The sequence below is a fragment of the Sminthopsis crassicaudata genome, chromosome 2 (assembly GCF_048593235.1).
Source record: "Sminthopsis crassicaudata isolate SCR6 chromosome 2, ASM4859323v1, whole genome shotgun sequence".
Taxonomy (NCBI): domain Eukaryota; kingdom Metazoa; phylum Chordata; class Mammalia; order Dasyuromorphia; family Dasyuridae; genus Sminthopsis; species Sminthopsis crassicaudata.
The window spans coordinates 586,244,942-586,261,062 of record NC_133618.1 but is presented as its reverse complement, the minus strand read 5'-3'; the positions used below and the strand labels follow the sequence as shown (position 1 = coordinate 586,261,062).

The 16,121-nt window shown below is 37.1% G+C and overlaps 1 protein-coding gene across 4 annotated transcripts in view; it reads right to left on the bottom strand.

Moving 5' to 3' along the window:
• The window catches only part of RBM20 (RNA binding motif protein 20), a 227,809-nt gene that overhangs the window by 61,027 nt on the left and 150,661 nt on the right, over positions 1 to 16,121 (bottom strand). For all 4 annotated transcript variants that reach the window (XM_074295574.1, XM_074295573.1, XM_074295571.1 and 1 more), the window contains exon 2: positions 606 to 1,674. In XM_074295574.1, the coding sequence (XP_074151675.1) occupies positions 606 to 1,481 (876 nt within the window). In that variant the 5' untranslated portion in view covers positions 1,482 to 1,674. The remainder of the gene's footprint in view (positions 1 to 605; positions 1,675 to 16,121) is intronic.

The following is a 16,121-nucleotide window of genomic DNA, read 5'->3' as shown; positions in this document are numbered from 1 at the left end:
AGATCCTTAAATTTCTATAATATCCTCAAAAATAGAAGGCAAATTCTTTCTGAGGAGACAATATATATATATATATATATATATATATATATATATATATATATATATATATATATATACATTTAAAAGTATGTTCCAAATATGTGCAGAATAAACACAAAGTTATTTAATGTGAGTAGCTCCTCAGGGATCAGGAAAGACTTCATGTAACAGATGGTATTTTGAACATCAGATATGAAGGAAACTATGAATTCTTAGAGGCAGAAATAAGGAGGAGATGCATCCCAGGCATGGCAGAGAGCTGGTGCAAAGGCAGGGAAATCGTGAGGAATATCTAGAAAGCCAATTTGGCTAGAGTGTAGAATGCATGTAGGAGAGTGATAATGGGTAATAAAGATATAATGGTAGGTCAAAGCCAGCCTGTGAAAAACTTTCAGTGCTGAGCAGAGGAGTCTGTACTCCATTCTTCAGGCAGCAGGGAGCCTCTGGGATCTCCTGAGCAGGGGAATGACTTGGTAAGACAAGGTCGCCAAGCTTTCATGGTGAATAGGGAAGGGGTGTAATAGACCAGGTGACAGCCAAATGCTCACTCTTCTCTGCCTTACCTTTAGATCAAAGACTTTTTTATCACAGATGGTGCAGATGTGAGGCAGGTGGAGAGGTGCAATACCATGAAAGTCATTCAGCTCATGAGCTTGGAGAGACCTCATTGACAGCAGTGGGTCCTCCTTCCCTCGCCTCTGGCTGCTACTGAAACTCTGCTTCTTAGTGAAGGGAGTAGGGGTCGACGGCCCAAACTTGGTGTCTGGTGTGGGTTCTTCTGGGTCATATAGCTCATAAGGTTGGCTGATTGAGGGCCATTCCCACTGGCTATTTGATCCTGTGCCATGGAGCAGGGTATCTACATCTCCTTTAGGACCACCTGTGGAAGCTGTATTCATGTGCTGTTCTCCAGGAAATCCCAGGGGCTGTCCTCCACTCATGTGCTGTCCTTGGGAATTGGGCCCATAAAAGTCTTTGGGGAAGCTGGCTTGGCCATCTTGCTTTGGATGCCCTGAATGACTACATTGACCCTCATAGGTTACCCCAACCGAGGAGGTACCTGATGTTGGCAGGAAGCTTGACTGACTTTCAGTGTCTGAACCATAGGCCTGAGTGCCACTAGCTTTACCATACTCATAGAATCCCGCCACAGCAGGAACGGGGCCTGTTTTGCTAATGCCCAAAACAACTGCTGGTTGATTAGAAGTTTGAGATATGACCCCACCAAAAGGATGCATCACCATGGCATTGGTAGCCTGATTGGGCAGGTTCATGGATGGTCCTAGGCCCTGTCCTTGACTGGGAGGAGAAAAGGCAATCCCCCTAGATGAAAACCTGGCATTTGGCATTACTGTTGGGTGCTGGGGCGTCCCAGCATGGCCATGTGGGGTAGTGATAACAGATGGATGTCTCAACTGGTTGAAGAGGGGCTGAGACATAGCCACTTTGGAAAGGACTTGATTCAGGACTGTGGCAGCTGCAGTGTTGCTGGTGACTGCTGACTGAGCCAATTTCAGCCGGTGGAGGGTCAGCTGGGCTTGCAGTTGGGCCAATTGAAGACTCGCAGGTGATGGAAGCAGAGGATTTGGATTACTAACAGAAAATGGGTTCTTGTCCAGAAGCTTGGCAGCACTGCAAAAAAAGAGATTGAAATTGGTTTTTATTTATAAGAATTATTTATGAAACATTCTCTACCTAACACAATCTCTGTTCTTGAACTCAAGATCCACAGACAGATTCTTTGTGGGCTAAGAATTGTACTTACCATCCCAATAGATACATAGTTTGTTGCTTCTATCCTTTGAAAATTTTTGTAGAGTCATTGTAGAGTCTACAAATTTTTTTGTAGAGTCAGATATCTTTAGCAAAGAAGAGGGTAAGGAATGCAATGTGACCCAGGAATTTTTGCATTCTAGCCAAAGTGGTATTTTCTTTCCTTCTTTTCCTATTACATGTTTTCACTCATAGTACAATGTGTTCCTATGAAGTAATGCATTTGGCAGGAGTAGCTAGATGGTGCAGTGGATAGCACACTGGCCCTAAAGTCAGGAAGACCCAAGTTCAAATTCAGATTCAAACATTTAACTACTCCCTAGTAGTTTACCAGTTACTGAGTGGGCAAGTCACTTCTCCCCAACTGCTTCATTGAAAAAAAAAAAATGGCATACTTGGTCCCTCTCTCTGAGCCCAATGAAATCCCTGACAATCATGAATGGCTTTTGTAGGTGCTACTTCATTTATGAAATTTTCTCTGATCTCACCTGATAGAAGCAATCACTCTCCCTACTCAGAAAAGTCATAGAACTATATACTGTGACAGATTCAGAATATCCCATTTTGTATTAAATTAAATTCTCTGAAGTTCTGTGATCTCTCTCAGTGTCTTACACAGTACTTTGTGCCCCAATGGACATTCATAGTTCTGTGAGAATTATCCACTCAGTTCTCCCATCTTTTATTCTTTTTTTTTTTTCTTTTCCTTTTTTTCCCCTGAAGCAACTGGGGTTAAGTGACTTGCTCAGGGTCACACAGCCAGGAAGGGTTAAGTGTTTCATGTCTGAGACCAGATTTGAATTCATGTCCTCCTGACTTCAGGGTTGGTGCTCTAGCTGCCCCTCTCCCATCTTTTCTTAAGGGCAGCCTGTGACAGATGTAGCCTTTCTAATCTTTGTAATATGATTTACTGTAATCTTAGGTTTGTGCTGAATACAAAACTTGAATTTCAAAATTCAAAATCTGTATCAATGTTCAATATACAGGACAGACTTCACATAATAACCAAAATATATAATTTAAACAAAGAATTAAGGGGAAGGGGCAGAGTTTAGGATAAAAAATTTTATGCATTACACTTAAAATAACACCACAATAGGAAAGATTTGCGAGTGCATAAGCTTACTTAAGGGGCTCAGTACCTCAATTAGAGAAGTGCTAATTCTCTTGTTTCTCTCAAGAAATTTAAATGTTCAGGGAGATATGAGGTTAGCTGCAGAAGCCAATCAGGAAAAGAGTTGGTACAGGATGTTAATAGCATACAACTTCCACTCTGCTCCTGAGTCATGTCTTCACAGTATAGTTTCATTGTTTTCTTTGAAGTGAATTCCCAGAACAGTGGGCACACCCACTGCCAGTACAGAAACATATTCCAAAGTCAAATTTCAGGATCATCCTTTCTTTCCCCTTAGTGAAGAAATCAAGGCATAATTATACTCAACTAAAGGTGCAGCCAAACAGAAATGCCATTTCCCTCCAAGTGCAGAGCAGGTCAGCTATATTTTAAGATGTCTGTTGGAGGGATGAAAATATTGAAGATACCTATGCTCTCAAGGGAGATTGTCTTGGCTTAGGGGCAGTAGTTGGGGTTCGATAGCATCAAAGATGAAGAGGGAGTAGGGTTAGAAAGGTGCTAATTGCTTAAGCAGGTGAGAATATGAAAGGAAGCAAAGGATGGTCAATGGGCTGGTGATAGACCCTTAATGCTAGCTAGTATTAAGTAGCTAAGCTTTGGAAGAGCAATTAGGCTTAACTCAAAACCCTATCCATACAGCAGCCAAACCTCACTACCAGTTTTCCAAAACACACCCTGTCCTCACTAACAAGGTGCTAATGAGGTGCCAATGAAGTTTCCATAACCAGAATGGGAAAGGATTATTTTTTTTCCTGAGAACTCAGCTGGATTCTCCAAAAACACAAAACAAAACAAAAAAAATAACTTTGTGCAATTTTTTTGGCCACAGGTTGAGGTGAGTGGGGAGAAAATCTGTACCTCTAAACACTTATGTATAATAGTAGGTTGATCTTTTCAACCCAGTGTAGTCAACCATTTTAAATACTTGCAGGCTTGGCATAGGGAACCAGTAATTCTGGAATCAAGCCCAGAATATACAGCTGATGGTAGGTTTACCCTAAGATGTAGCACAAACCAAGAAGAAAGACTTAATTGTCTTCCTATCCTTGATAAAACTCCACTATTTGCTTGGCAAAATCTTAACTATCACTAACTTGATATTCAATTTGAATAAAATTTTATTTATTCTTAAAAATTCAAACTGAAAGGCTATTCAGACAAAAGACGTAGAGATGCCAGAAACAAGTGAGAAGTACTTTTTAATAGCTCATCTTTCAAATGTCAGTATCTAGCACTTTATCACATAGCATTAGTCTAAATTTACTCCTGAAGCATGAGGGCAAATTATGGAAAGGTCTTCAGAAATGGCATCTGACAACAGCCATTTTGGCAATAAAGCAACACTGATCTCCTATGTTCTGGACTTCAGGTACAATGAAATCTTAATTATCAAAAGTATCTGACTTCTGATATTCACTAGCTTATGAAAATAATGTTGTCAATGTGGTCCATGAAGAATAATTTCACACAATCCATTCTAGCTTTGGTATCTAGAAATTCAAGGTTAGGAATTAACTAACTAGCAATAATGAACTAACTAGCAGGAATAAACTAAATAGCAGGAATTAATTAACTAGCATGAAATAAACTTCTCAATGAAATAAGGAACCATTCCCAACTGCAGTAGCCTGTAAGAGGATTGTCATAAGCAATGTCTACTGCTCCTCATCCACAATGAAAACGGTAACAATACTACAAGCAAGGGAGGGCAGAAACATGTAAATTGCCTCTTGTATACAGTAGTATACAAGCCAGTCACGATATGTAAGAATGTAAGAAAAAGGCCTCATATTTCATTTAGTGCCATCAGTTTATTTTAGTAATGAGGAAACTGAAGTTTGTCATGATACATGACAATATTTTCCAGAGAATAAATGAGCATAGGAAGTAAAATATATTTTTTGGCTTTTTTTTGGGGGGGATAAGAAGATGGGTAGACAATATTGGATTGTTTTTTGTCTAGGGGAGGGAGTGGGGGAAAGGGAAGGAGAAAAATTTGGAACACAAGATTTTGCAAGGGTGAAAGTTGAAAATTATCTTTGCATGTATTTTGAAAATAAGAAGCTATTGTTAAAAAAATAAAACAAAGCTTGGGAAAAAATGAAGATATAAGGATAGAATGTTGGTTGAATCCTGTGTCCATGAAATAAATTCTCTGAAGGAAAGTGGCACTTTACAAAAGAGCATTCCCTCTAACAAGCCGCTGGAGACCATTTTGTGATATGGATTTTTAGAGTCTCAACTAGAACATCTTTACAAGTAGAAAGACCCAGTTCTTTTCTGAAATCCTGACGAGTCTATTTCTCTCTAAAAGTCAGTTTGCCTTTACAACTGGGGGAAGGGAAACACTTGAAGAATCTTTTCATTGTTATTACCTGGACCAATTCATCCTTTACTACTTATTTATCCCTTACCCCCACTCCCAAGGAACAAGGGATGATGGTGGTATCATACCTCTTGCCCTTGATTTCTATTAGGAAGGATTTAGGGAGGAGGAATGGTTTGGACTTCTGGTATCTATTTCTTCTCCCTGGCTCCCTGATCTGCCTCAATTCCCTACAAACCTTTTGTGTATGATACATATGTTCCATCACCACTGACCAAGTTCACATTTGATCTAAGGAAGAAGGCAAAAGTTAAGTTGTATAACCTAGGGAAGTGGACAGTCAGTTAGAAGGCATATTGTGTGACCCCTAGAGAATTATATGCAAAGAAGTGCTTAAACATGCACTGTGGAAGAATTATGGATATATCCATTATTTTGATTCATTTCAGCCCCTAGAAAGCTCACTGCCTCAGGAATGATGTTTAATTTTTGGCTGTTAATTCAACATGCCCGGGGAAACATACTGAATAGGTTAAATTCTTCTGCTGTCATCTTTGAAACTATTGGGCTTAATTTTTATAAGCACATAAATAAGTGCATTTATAATCTGAAAATAAAATAAAATTTAAAAGACAAATAGTTATACTTATCACATCCTGAGATTTAGGAGATATAAATGAAATGTTGCACATTGTTAAAAAGATATACATCAGGTAGGATTTGACAGCTTTCTCTAAAAGCTACTAGTTTAAAAAGTCATGTTGCACTTTATTCTGAAACCTAAATAAGATGGTACATTGAATTTAAGTATTGATACAAAATGTCCTCCATTCAAGTTTGGCTGATGAAAATTGTTATATTTCTGCTGCTGTAAGGGGCCACTAGATGGTGCAGTGAATAGAATTCCAAGCCTAAAGTCAGAAAGACTGATTGATCTCCTGAGTTCAAATCTGACCTCAGACATTTAATAGCTGTGACCCTTGACAAGTCACTTAATCCTGGTTGCCTCAGTTTCCTGAGGTCATTTGTAAAATGACCCGAGAAAGAAATGACAAACCAAAATGGTGAACTAAAATCTTTGCTAAGAAAACCTCAAGTGGAGTCACAAAGAGTAGGCTAAACAATAGCAGCACTTTTATAGAAAGAGAAAGGTCTCATTCTGGACATTTGGAAAGCATTGTGAGCTACTGCAGAAGTTCTGAAAGTGAAAGAATACCACATTTAGGATCAAAAGACTTGGATTCTAGTCTCAGCTCTACCACTAAGTAACTATGTGAATATGGGGAAGTTATTTTTTTTCTTTAGGACTCAGTTTCCTCTCCTGTAAAACAGAGAAGACAGACTAGATCATCTTTGAATTCTCTTCCAAGTTTATCATTCTATTTTACTCTTCCAGATGACAAGAACTTTCTTTACAAATATACTGTTCTCTACTGATGTAGTCTAATGCAAATAAGCTCAGAGAAAAACATTTTTAAAATGATAAATAAAGCCTCAAGTATTCATTTTGTCAAAAATTAGTTGAGAATTAACTATTATTTTTAAAGCATGTGTGCTAGACACTACTCTGGTTGCTTGAGCTCTCCAGTATAAGCTGAGCTCTTCAAAGGAAACCTGACATACTATGACTTTTTCTATTATTATTATTATTTTCCCATCATATAGGTATCTGCTGTGTATAACTAGATTACTGAATGAGGAATGTTATGCCATTAAGGAAAGTGATGAAAAAACTAAATATAAAATATGTTCAGGAACACTACTGTAGGAATTTGTTAGTGAGTCACTGTTTTCTTAGAGTCTAAGAAAAAGACTTTACTTACATTCTCTACTTCATTCCTGTATGGAACTCATAAAGAAGAAAATTATAAGAGCCACTTATATCATCCAGGTGGTTTAATAGGCTAAGAAATCAGCACAAATTGAATTCTAATTAAAAACACACACACATACCACATTTATTAAACACCTACTTGTCAAGGGCACTCACTGTGCCTGGCACAGGGGATACACACATAGGCAAAAACACAGTCCTTGCCTTCAAGAAGTTTATAATCTACAAGTACAAAACATCTTCAAAGGAAAAAACCAGACAAGAGAATATCAGATTCATTTACTCTGGGTTGGGAGCTTTATAGTAATATTAGCTCATATATTCCAAAGTATACAAACATAGAGCTTTTCTTTTCCAAATGTCTAGTACACGTGGAATCATTCTTATTTATTCCATTTATTAGGATGTAAATTCTTCCAAGATAGAGAACATCTAAACTGTACTTTATAATTATTATGGGATTTAGAACTTTACTTCATAGTTGAAAGCACAATTTTTGATGGTAATAATGTAATAGTAATTTTTTACCTAAAATTCAAACTCTGTTACATAGAATCGCAGAATGTTACATCAAGAACAGAATTCAAAGTATGTACTCCAAACACCTTCTTTTTCTTTGAGCATACTCAGACTCAGAATATGTGTGATTTGAGGAAACCTTCCTGGCTAATTGATGGCAGACCTGAAAAGATGGAAGCAGAACCCAGCAGTTCTAATACTTTACAAAACTGCCTCATTCGTATTCACCAGGAATCTTTAAAAGAACAGAGAAAGATTTCTCATTAACCAGGTTTACAGAGTTTTCATCTACAGAATCCTAACAATGACGGTGTTTAATAGGCTGAGGTTATCCATTTCTTTTTGTTTTTCCAAGGTTTATCACTGATGGGGCTTCTTTGATCTTGAGACAGACTCAGCTCAGAACATTGCTGGACTTTGGACATGGTACTGCTGAGAGGAAAGCTAGCATATAGGAGATACAACTCTACACTTGGAAACAGAAAGACCTTGGCAAGTCACTCTGAGCCTTATACTCAATTGTAAACTGCAGATAACATTCACATCCCAGGATTGTTGTGAAAATAAAATAAAATGATAATGTATGTAAATGTATGTAAAGTGCTTTGCAAATCTTAAAGTACAATGCAAATAAAAGTCATCATCATATGATGGTTAATATTACCATGGCATCCACAGAGGAATAATTCATTTTGGAGAAGCACAAATATCCTTGTTTTGATATCCATAAGTGAACTCTGTTCCAAGCTTAAACACCAGGTACTTGCAGCAATTATGCTCAGTATTCATTTTCACTAGACAGCTCTTCTCACTCAGTTCCTGGAACCACATTCTATCAGTATTTTTACACTTGGCAAGTCAGAGTATGAATGTTTTATGACGTGGAATTTATTTGGTAGGATGCACCAAGGTGTTCAAAAGGGAACTGATAACAAAGCCAGAAAATAAACATCTACTTCTTCACTCAGAATTTATCAACTAGAAGCAAAAAAAAAAAAAAAAAAAAAAAAAAAAAAACTCATTAACTCATTCAAATATTTATTAAGAACTTACCATGTACAATTATGAAGCACATAATCAATGCTCCTTATCAAACAGGAACACAAATAAAGTAACCCTGAGTGTAAAAACATTCAAAAAGAACTTCAGAATATAGTTTAAAACATGTGGTTTTGCCTATTGGAGAACAATCTTGTCCACTCCAGAAATGTACTTATTATAAGACAAAGTGAAATAGAGAGGTTGAATGGGAAAATGAGATCCACAATATTAGTGAGAAAATGCCAATCTTGAAATCAAAAGTTTAAGTCCCAGACTCTTCCAGTTACTTGTTGTGTCTCTTTGTACAAATTATTTCATTTCCCAGCTTTGTCTCATTTGTAGAATAAGGAGCTCAAATCAAGAATCAATTCATACTGTGAATTCAGTGATGGACTTTGAAGAGGGAAGGATGTAAGTTCAAATGTGACCTCATAGGCTTATTAGTTGGGTATCTCTGGGCAAGTCATATAACATCCCTAAGCCTCTGTTTACCAGTTTGTAAAACGAGGCTCACAATACCTGTCACTTACCTCACAGGGTTGTTGTGAAGATCAAATAAGAAAATAAATGTAAAATGCCCTAGAGCAGAATGTAAATGGCTGCTGTTGTGATCCTGTGAGTATTGCCAGCTGGAGAACCACTGATAAAGCAGAGAGAACACTAGCAGAGGAATTAGGAATCCTGAGACTGCAAGAGGAGAAGAGAGAAGGAACTAGCATTTAAGTGCCTAGTATGTGCCAGGCTCTGTGTTAAGCTCTTTCTTTACAGATCTGATTTTATTTGATCTTCATAACAATCTATGATGCTATTATTATCTCCATTTTACAGGCATGGACACAAGCAGACATAGATAAGTGACTTGCCAGTAAGTATTTGAGGTGGAATGTAGGAACACTCAACTAACTGCAATACTGAACTCAGGGAAGCATAGAGTGGGACTATATTAATTCTAACCCCATAAACAAAATGAAAGATTCCCCAGTATTATTTGAATTGAATTCTAAATGTGGATATTACATACTTAAAAGCACTTTCTACATTTTAAAGCACATGTATATGAGAGCTACTAACTAAGAGTCACTTAATCCTGTTTGCCTCAGTTACTCCTCCGTAAAATGAACTAGGGAACTTCATTATCTTTCCCAAGAAAACCCTATATGGAGAGTTGGACATGACTGAAAGAAATGAACATTTCTTGCAGAGCAAATAGTGATATGCAAGCTTCTTTAAAGCAGAGTCTATTTCATTTCTGTCTTTGTATCTCTAGGGTTTAGCATAATCCCTGAAACATAGGTAGGTGCTTAATAAATGCTTTATGATTCAGTGGATTTTCATAAGAAATGGGATAGTTAGCTTTCATTTCTCTGAAATATTTCCAATAAATTTACAATTACAGAATTCAAATCAATTTAAATTAAAACAAAAATTTAAATATATTTTACAAGTTAAAATGGATGTATCTGGATTGATGAGCTGTATCCATGACAAGAGTAGTTGTAGTTTGTCAGTGAAAAATAGTAATGCAATTTTTAAAAAAAGTTTTTGTTTTATTTTATAGGCACACAAATAATATAGAGATACTGTGAGTTCCAAGTAGGTAAAAAGTAATAATACTAAAAAAAGTAATACACTATGAATAGTGACATGAATTTTTAAATGATCAGTCTATCTAAACTGCATGAATCAGGGCTTTTTTCCTCTTGCCCTAAGTTTTAAATATTACTGTTATGAACATATGTAATTAATTCAGTAACTGCAATATTTTAAGAAATTCAACATGCTTTGGAGAATTGGGCTGCCTTATCCAACTTTGCTAGTACCTTTCTGATCATTTGGTTCAGTCAAATTAAGCATCTGTTTTTCTGTTTCTCCCCTTTACACCCCAAACACACACAAGTTAAGACATGTCTTTGTTCACATTGAGCTTAAAAATTAGATAAACAAAATAAATGTAGATTTTCCCTTTACTGGAGTTCTTCTTTAAATAAAGCTTGGATGACAACTTACTGGGTATGCTGGGGGAAGGGGAGGAGAGGTTCTTGTTCACTGTAGACTAGCTGGCCTCTAGGGTTCCTTCTGAGATTCTGGGATTTTGTCTGCTCAAAATGAGAAAGTTTCATTTCAACTTTTTGATTAAAAAAGATAAGACTTGAAATCAATAACTTTTTTCTTTAAAAAAGCAAAAACTCTGATAACAGAGCAGTTGAAGTTTCTTGGCCATATGCTTTAAAAAATCCTCATAATAACAGGCAAAATATGCTTGTTCAGAAGGCTGCTGCATCTTAGGTTACATTTCTTTGCATAATCTTTAGGGAAAAAAAAGCAAAATAAAACAGCAATTCTGTATGAGTTGTAGCAAGAGGACATGCTCCTTTCAGCACTGATCAGACAAGCTATACTAGTTGATCAACTGGTCTGTCTAGATTAAACATGCACAGCAGCCATTCCATTTGATTTCTGGAGGGTGGGGGGTGGGAGCAAGGGGAAGGAACCCAACCACAAACCCAACCTATGGTGAAAATCCAAGTAGAACAAGACCAACCGTGGCAGTAGACTGAAAATGATAGCTAAACTTGACGGCCAATTTTACACTACTAGCTATTTTTTGGCTTTCTCTTCTGCTGACTCCATCCATTGCTAATTAGAAGGAGTCAGAAATGGACATGTACTGAGCTCTCTATGGTAAAATTGATTAGTATATTATTATGGAAAATAAGGAAGTCATTTTGTTGGAAATATCAAATTCCACAAAATCATATGTGGCAGCTGTTTAGTACGCATAGCGGTGGGAAGGAGTGTGTGAAAATATTAACCCCTCATAGTTATCTGACATCTCTGAAAGAACACACAAGAAAGAACTCCAAGAAAACACAAGCCGCAACGGATAGGCAAAGTCGTAAAATGCCATGATTTTTGGTAAAAAATATTCCCATGGTGTATGTTCTACATGCACCCATTTAAAGTGTGGATTTATCTTTTATATATTTCCAAGTAAACAACTGGTAGGTGCTACTATTGTATATATTGAAGCTGTTTATTGAAGGGAAAGAAGAAATGAGGTGAGTCATACCATTCCGCAGCCTGCTCTGGGTCATTGCATTCACGTACAACTATGGCTCCCTCAAACTTCATTTTAGGAGCTTAAGTATTTACTGCTTTCTTGGGGAAAAGAATAAAAATTCTAATTTTGAAATTCAACTTATAATTTAATTTCCAGCCTTGTAATAGTGGTAAAGAAATGTGTTAGGACCAGTTAGTAAATTCTATGTCCCTTCAAACATCCCCTTCTTGGAAAAGTCTTTTCTTCACTAATTTTCACTAATCTTCACTTTAGACTGAATCTGTTCTCCATTATATAAAAAGGGAACATTTTCTAGTTCAGCTTATCTCAAAAACCCTACCTTTCACTTTCTGTTGCTCAAAAATTGCAGGAACGCAAAAATCTTTCAATCCTGAGAATATCTCATATTTTCGGAGTCAGGCAATTCTAAATTTTTTTCCCCCCATGCTTAGATATTCAATGATCTTGGGAACTACCCTGAAGACAGATTTTTCTTTTAAAAAATTTTCTGATCACTCACTAAAATAAAAGCAGCATCTAGACTCGCTAACTCAAAGCGGAAATGTTATTTTCACAGTGGAAGTAAGGAGATCTACATGACTGTGATCCTATGTCAATCTGCTGGTGCTGGTGATTTGGGGGAAAAATGTAATGGGGGAAGAGGAAAAGAAAAGAAAGCAGACAAATTGCATATGCATGCATTTAATCTTAGCAACAGGGAACTTATTAGGAAGATCACGTGTCCTGATGAAATGCGAAGAAAATGATCCATTTCTTCCTTGTACTGGAGAAGACGGGGATGACATCATGCAACCTTACCTTTCTGAAAAATATCAGGGTGCCAGGCACTGAGCTCTGACCTGTAGGGACCGGAGCCGCGGGCCGCGGGTCATTTTGGGTGTTGCAAATGTGCCTCCCTAGGAAATTCCAATGACATTCTACCAGCTTTCTGCATGCCGATTATTTACAAGCTTCCTCTTACAAAGTCACAAGTTTGGGAGTGGAAAGGAGGAGGAGGAAAGAGAGACAGACAGAGAGACAGAGAGAGAGAGAGACCGACCCAGTTCCACTACATACCCAAGACTGGAAGAAAAGTCACATGGTCTTCAAGAGCCATTCTTGCTGCATGACACATGCCCAGTGTAAATGGCCAACAATATCAGTTGATGTTTATGCCATATGTTCTGAGTCTCTTCACATATCAACACCCCAGGGCCAGAGCCACACAGACAGGACTTTGGAGAAGGCCTCTGAAGGAGGTATTGAATAGAGAGACACTAATTATACCAGTCATTTAAAAGAAAATACCAGGACCAACTTACCTGGTTCATTCCCTTGGTCCTTTTACCCTAGTCTCTTATTATAATTTCCTCCTGAGGGCCTTAAAAAGGACCTAGAGAAATTCAAAGGTGGTACCACTGACTTAATCATAATGCTAATTCTTCCAAGGTACCCATTTTTATAAGAGAATCACTAATCAGCTGTCCCTAAAATGCTCTGCTCCTTATCACTCCACACTCCCAATTTATAACAAAATTCTTTTCAAGGTAGGTAGGTATCTTAGATCATGTAATCTTCCACTTTCTTGTCCCAAGCATTCCTTAATAATATGGCACAGGAAAATATGATAAGTAGAAAAAACATTGGATTTGAGTTAGAGCTAGTTGAAATTCTGGTTATGCTACTTACTATCTGAATATACTTGACCAGCTTATACCTCTCTGAACCTCAGTTTCCTTATCTATGAAATGACGTGGTTGGACCAGATTCCTAAGATCTGAGGTTCCTTCTAGCTCTAAATTTACAGTATAAGCCTGTGAAATAGAGCCAACCAATGGTTGTGAATAAGCTATTGAATGCAGGGACCTCTCCCATAAGGCCATTCCCAGTTTCCTTCCCTTAAGAACTAATTCACTTATTTCCACTACTTTCCTCTCTTAATTGTATCACTTCCCTTCTAACCCTAACCACCCTCCCTCAGACTCCACCCTGACCAGTTTGCCTTTTTTTAAGGAAATAAAATTCTAAGGCTTTCTGAATTCACAATCTGCCATCCATAGGTATCTCTTTGCTAGGTTACAGAAAGCAACAATCATCCCAGCTATTTGGGACTGTTATTCATTTCTAATGCTTGAAAACTGAAGCAAACCAAAAGAAAAAAAAATTTTTTCTGCCATTATATAAAAACAAACAGGCAAACAAAACCAACCTATAAGACCCTTAAAATAAACTGATGACCAAGGGTTTAAGATATTCCTCCTATTATACACTTGCCACTGGAAACGGCTGTGCAGATCCCCTCTCTTGACCATTTATCCAAGAGACAAACTTGCATTAGCAAACAAATGGAATACATTTTCTTCTACTAAGACACCCTTGCCTTCTCTCATCTCTGCTCTTGAACCAATCAGCTTTGCCTGAACAGAACTGTCACATTTCCAGCTGTCTCCTGGGCCATCTACCTCCTCTGGGAATTCCAGAGAAAGAGCAAGTTATCTCTCTATTTGAGGAAAGAACAAGCTTGCTCTCTTACTCTCTCTTCCCTTATTTGGTTATGGTGGTCACTACACTGACACAACAACTGTAGCCCTAAAGGGGCTTAGACTGAACTTCTGATTTACAATGAAGTTAGATACTACACAGGCCCAAAACCACACATAGCTCAACACCAAGGACCTACCATCTCTACTGTTCTCTCACATTCATCTTTCTGTCCAATGATGGGGGGAAAAATTAAACAATCTAAATGCTCTAAAGTATGCACTACAGAAAGGGACATCATTTCCTAATTTTCAACAGAAAAAAAAGTCAATATTTATGAACCATAATCTTAACAACTTGAAGTTTCTCAAGTTCTTGGTCTTGTTTTTAGTTTCAGCCTGAAGCTGGGACTCAGACAGAAACAACAAATTTAAACTCAGGAATTAAAAAGTTACCTATGAGTAACTGAGTTTGTTCAAAGATTTCATGGGAGAAAGGGGATGAATTAGGTGCAAGTGGAACCAGCTGGCTGTTAACAATATCATTTTCTAGAAGAGAAATGGATTTGCACAAAGAATCATTTCTAGAACACAGGCCTCCTTACCCCTTACTCCTAATCTACTGCAGTTTCCAAAGGAGGCAGTTTGGAAATAGATGTCCCCTAATGTTTATTTATTTTTTTTTAATCTCCTAATTCTATGCTGCCTTCCATCACCTTCTACTGATCTGCAGAGATAGTCTTGTGCCAAGAAGAATCATAGGTAGAAGAACAAAGTATTCCCCAGGATATTTGTTATCTCTGTCTCTAACTAGTCAACTTTTCTGGATATTATCATAGAAAAAAAAATTAGATAGCCCTGCACTCTAAAATGGAAAGAACACTAGACTTGTTTGACAATTCTAATCCTAGTCTTTCTTTACATTGGAAAGAGCAACTGGTCAAATCTCCCCCCAAAATAGGGCCTATTGTTCTTGACTATCTCTGTATGTTAGGAAGAACCTGTAATGTGATAGAAAGATGGGGCACATTGGGCCAATCATGTCCCTTCTCTTGATTCATTTTTCTCATCTATACAATGAGGGCCATAGAGCAGATGCTCTCTATGGTTCTTTCAATTTCTGTCATCCCAGAGTTCAATTTAAAGCTTCCTTTTTCCCTTTATATCTTCCTAGGCTTGAAATTGATGGGTCTTGTTTCCTTTTCCTTAATTCCCTAAAAGCTTTCTGTTATGCCTCAGTTCCCTAGATGCTTTCTAGTATGCCAAAGATAAGAAGTTCATGCTTATCTCTCTTGAATGTTCTAGACCAGCAATTCTTAAAATATGGCCTATGGTCCACTGAGAGGTCAAAATTATTTCATAATAATACTAAGATATTATTTGTCTATTAAAATGATCTCTTTTTTTTCCAGTTATATATCTCTACAAAGCGGATTATCTTTATAAACTTCTACCCTAAAAATTATCATAATGTATTGAATGCAAAAGCAGATGAAAACACAGTTTTCTATTAAGCTAGACATTAAAGAGATTTGCAAAAAAAAAAACCCCAAAATAATACTAGTCTTCTCAAATTGTTTTTAAGAAAATATATTTGTGTTATTATTTGTGTTAACAGATTCTTATTTATTATTATTTTAATTAATTAACAAATATGTTCATATTTATCAGGCTGTTTTTATTTATAATATGGTAAATATAGATAAATATAAAGCTCTTTGGGGGACTCCTCAATAATTGTAAAGCGATCTTGAGAACCTAGAAGTTTAAGAATCACTATTCAAGTTAGCTCGAACATTCTATTATTCTCTCTCTCTCTCTCTCTCTCTCTCTCTCTCTCTCTCTCTCTCTCTTTCTCTCTCTTCCTCTCCCACATCTGCTCTTCTTTCTTACTCTCTCTCCCAAAACCT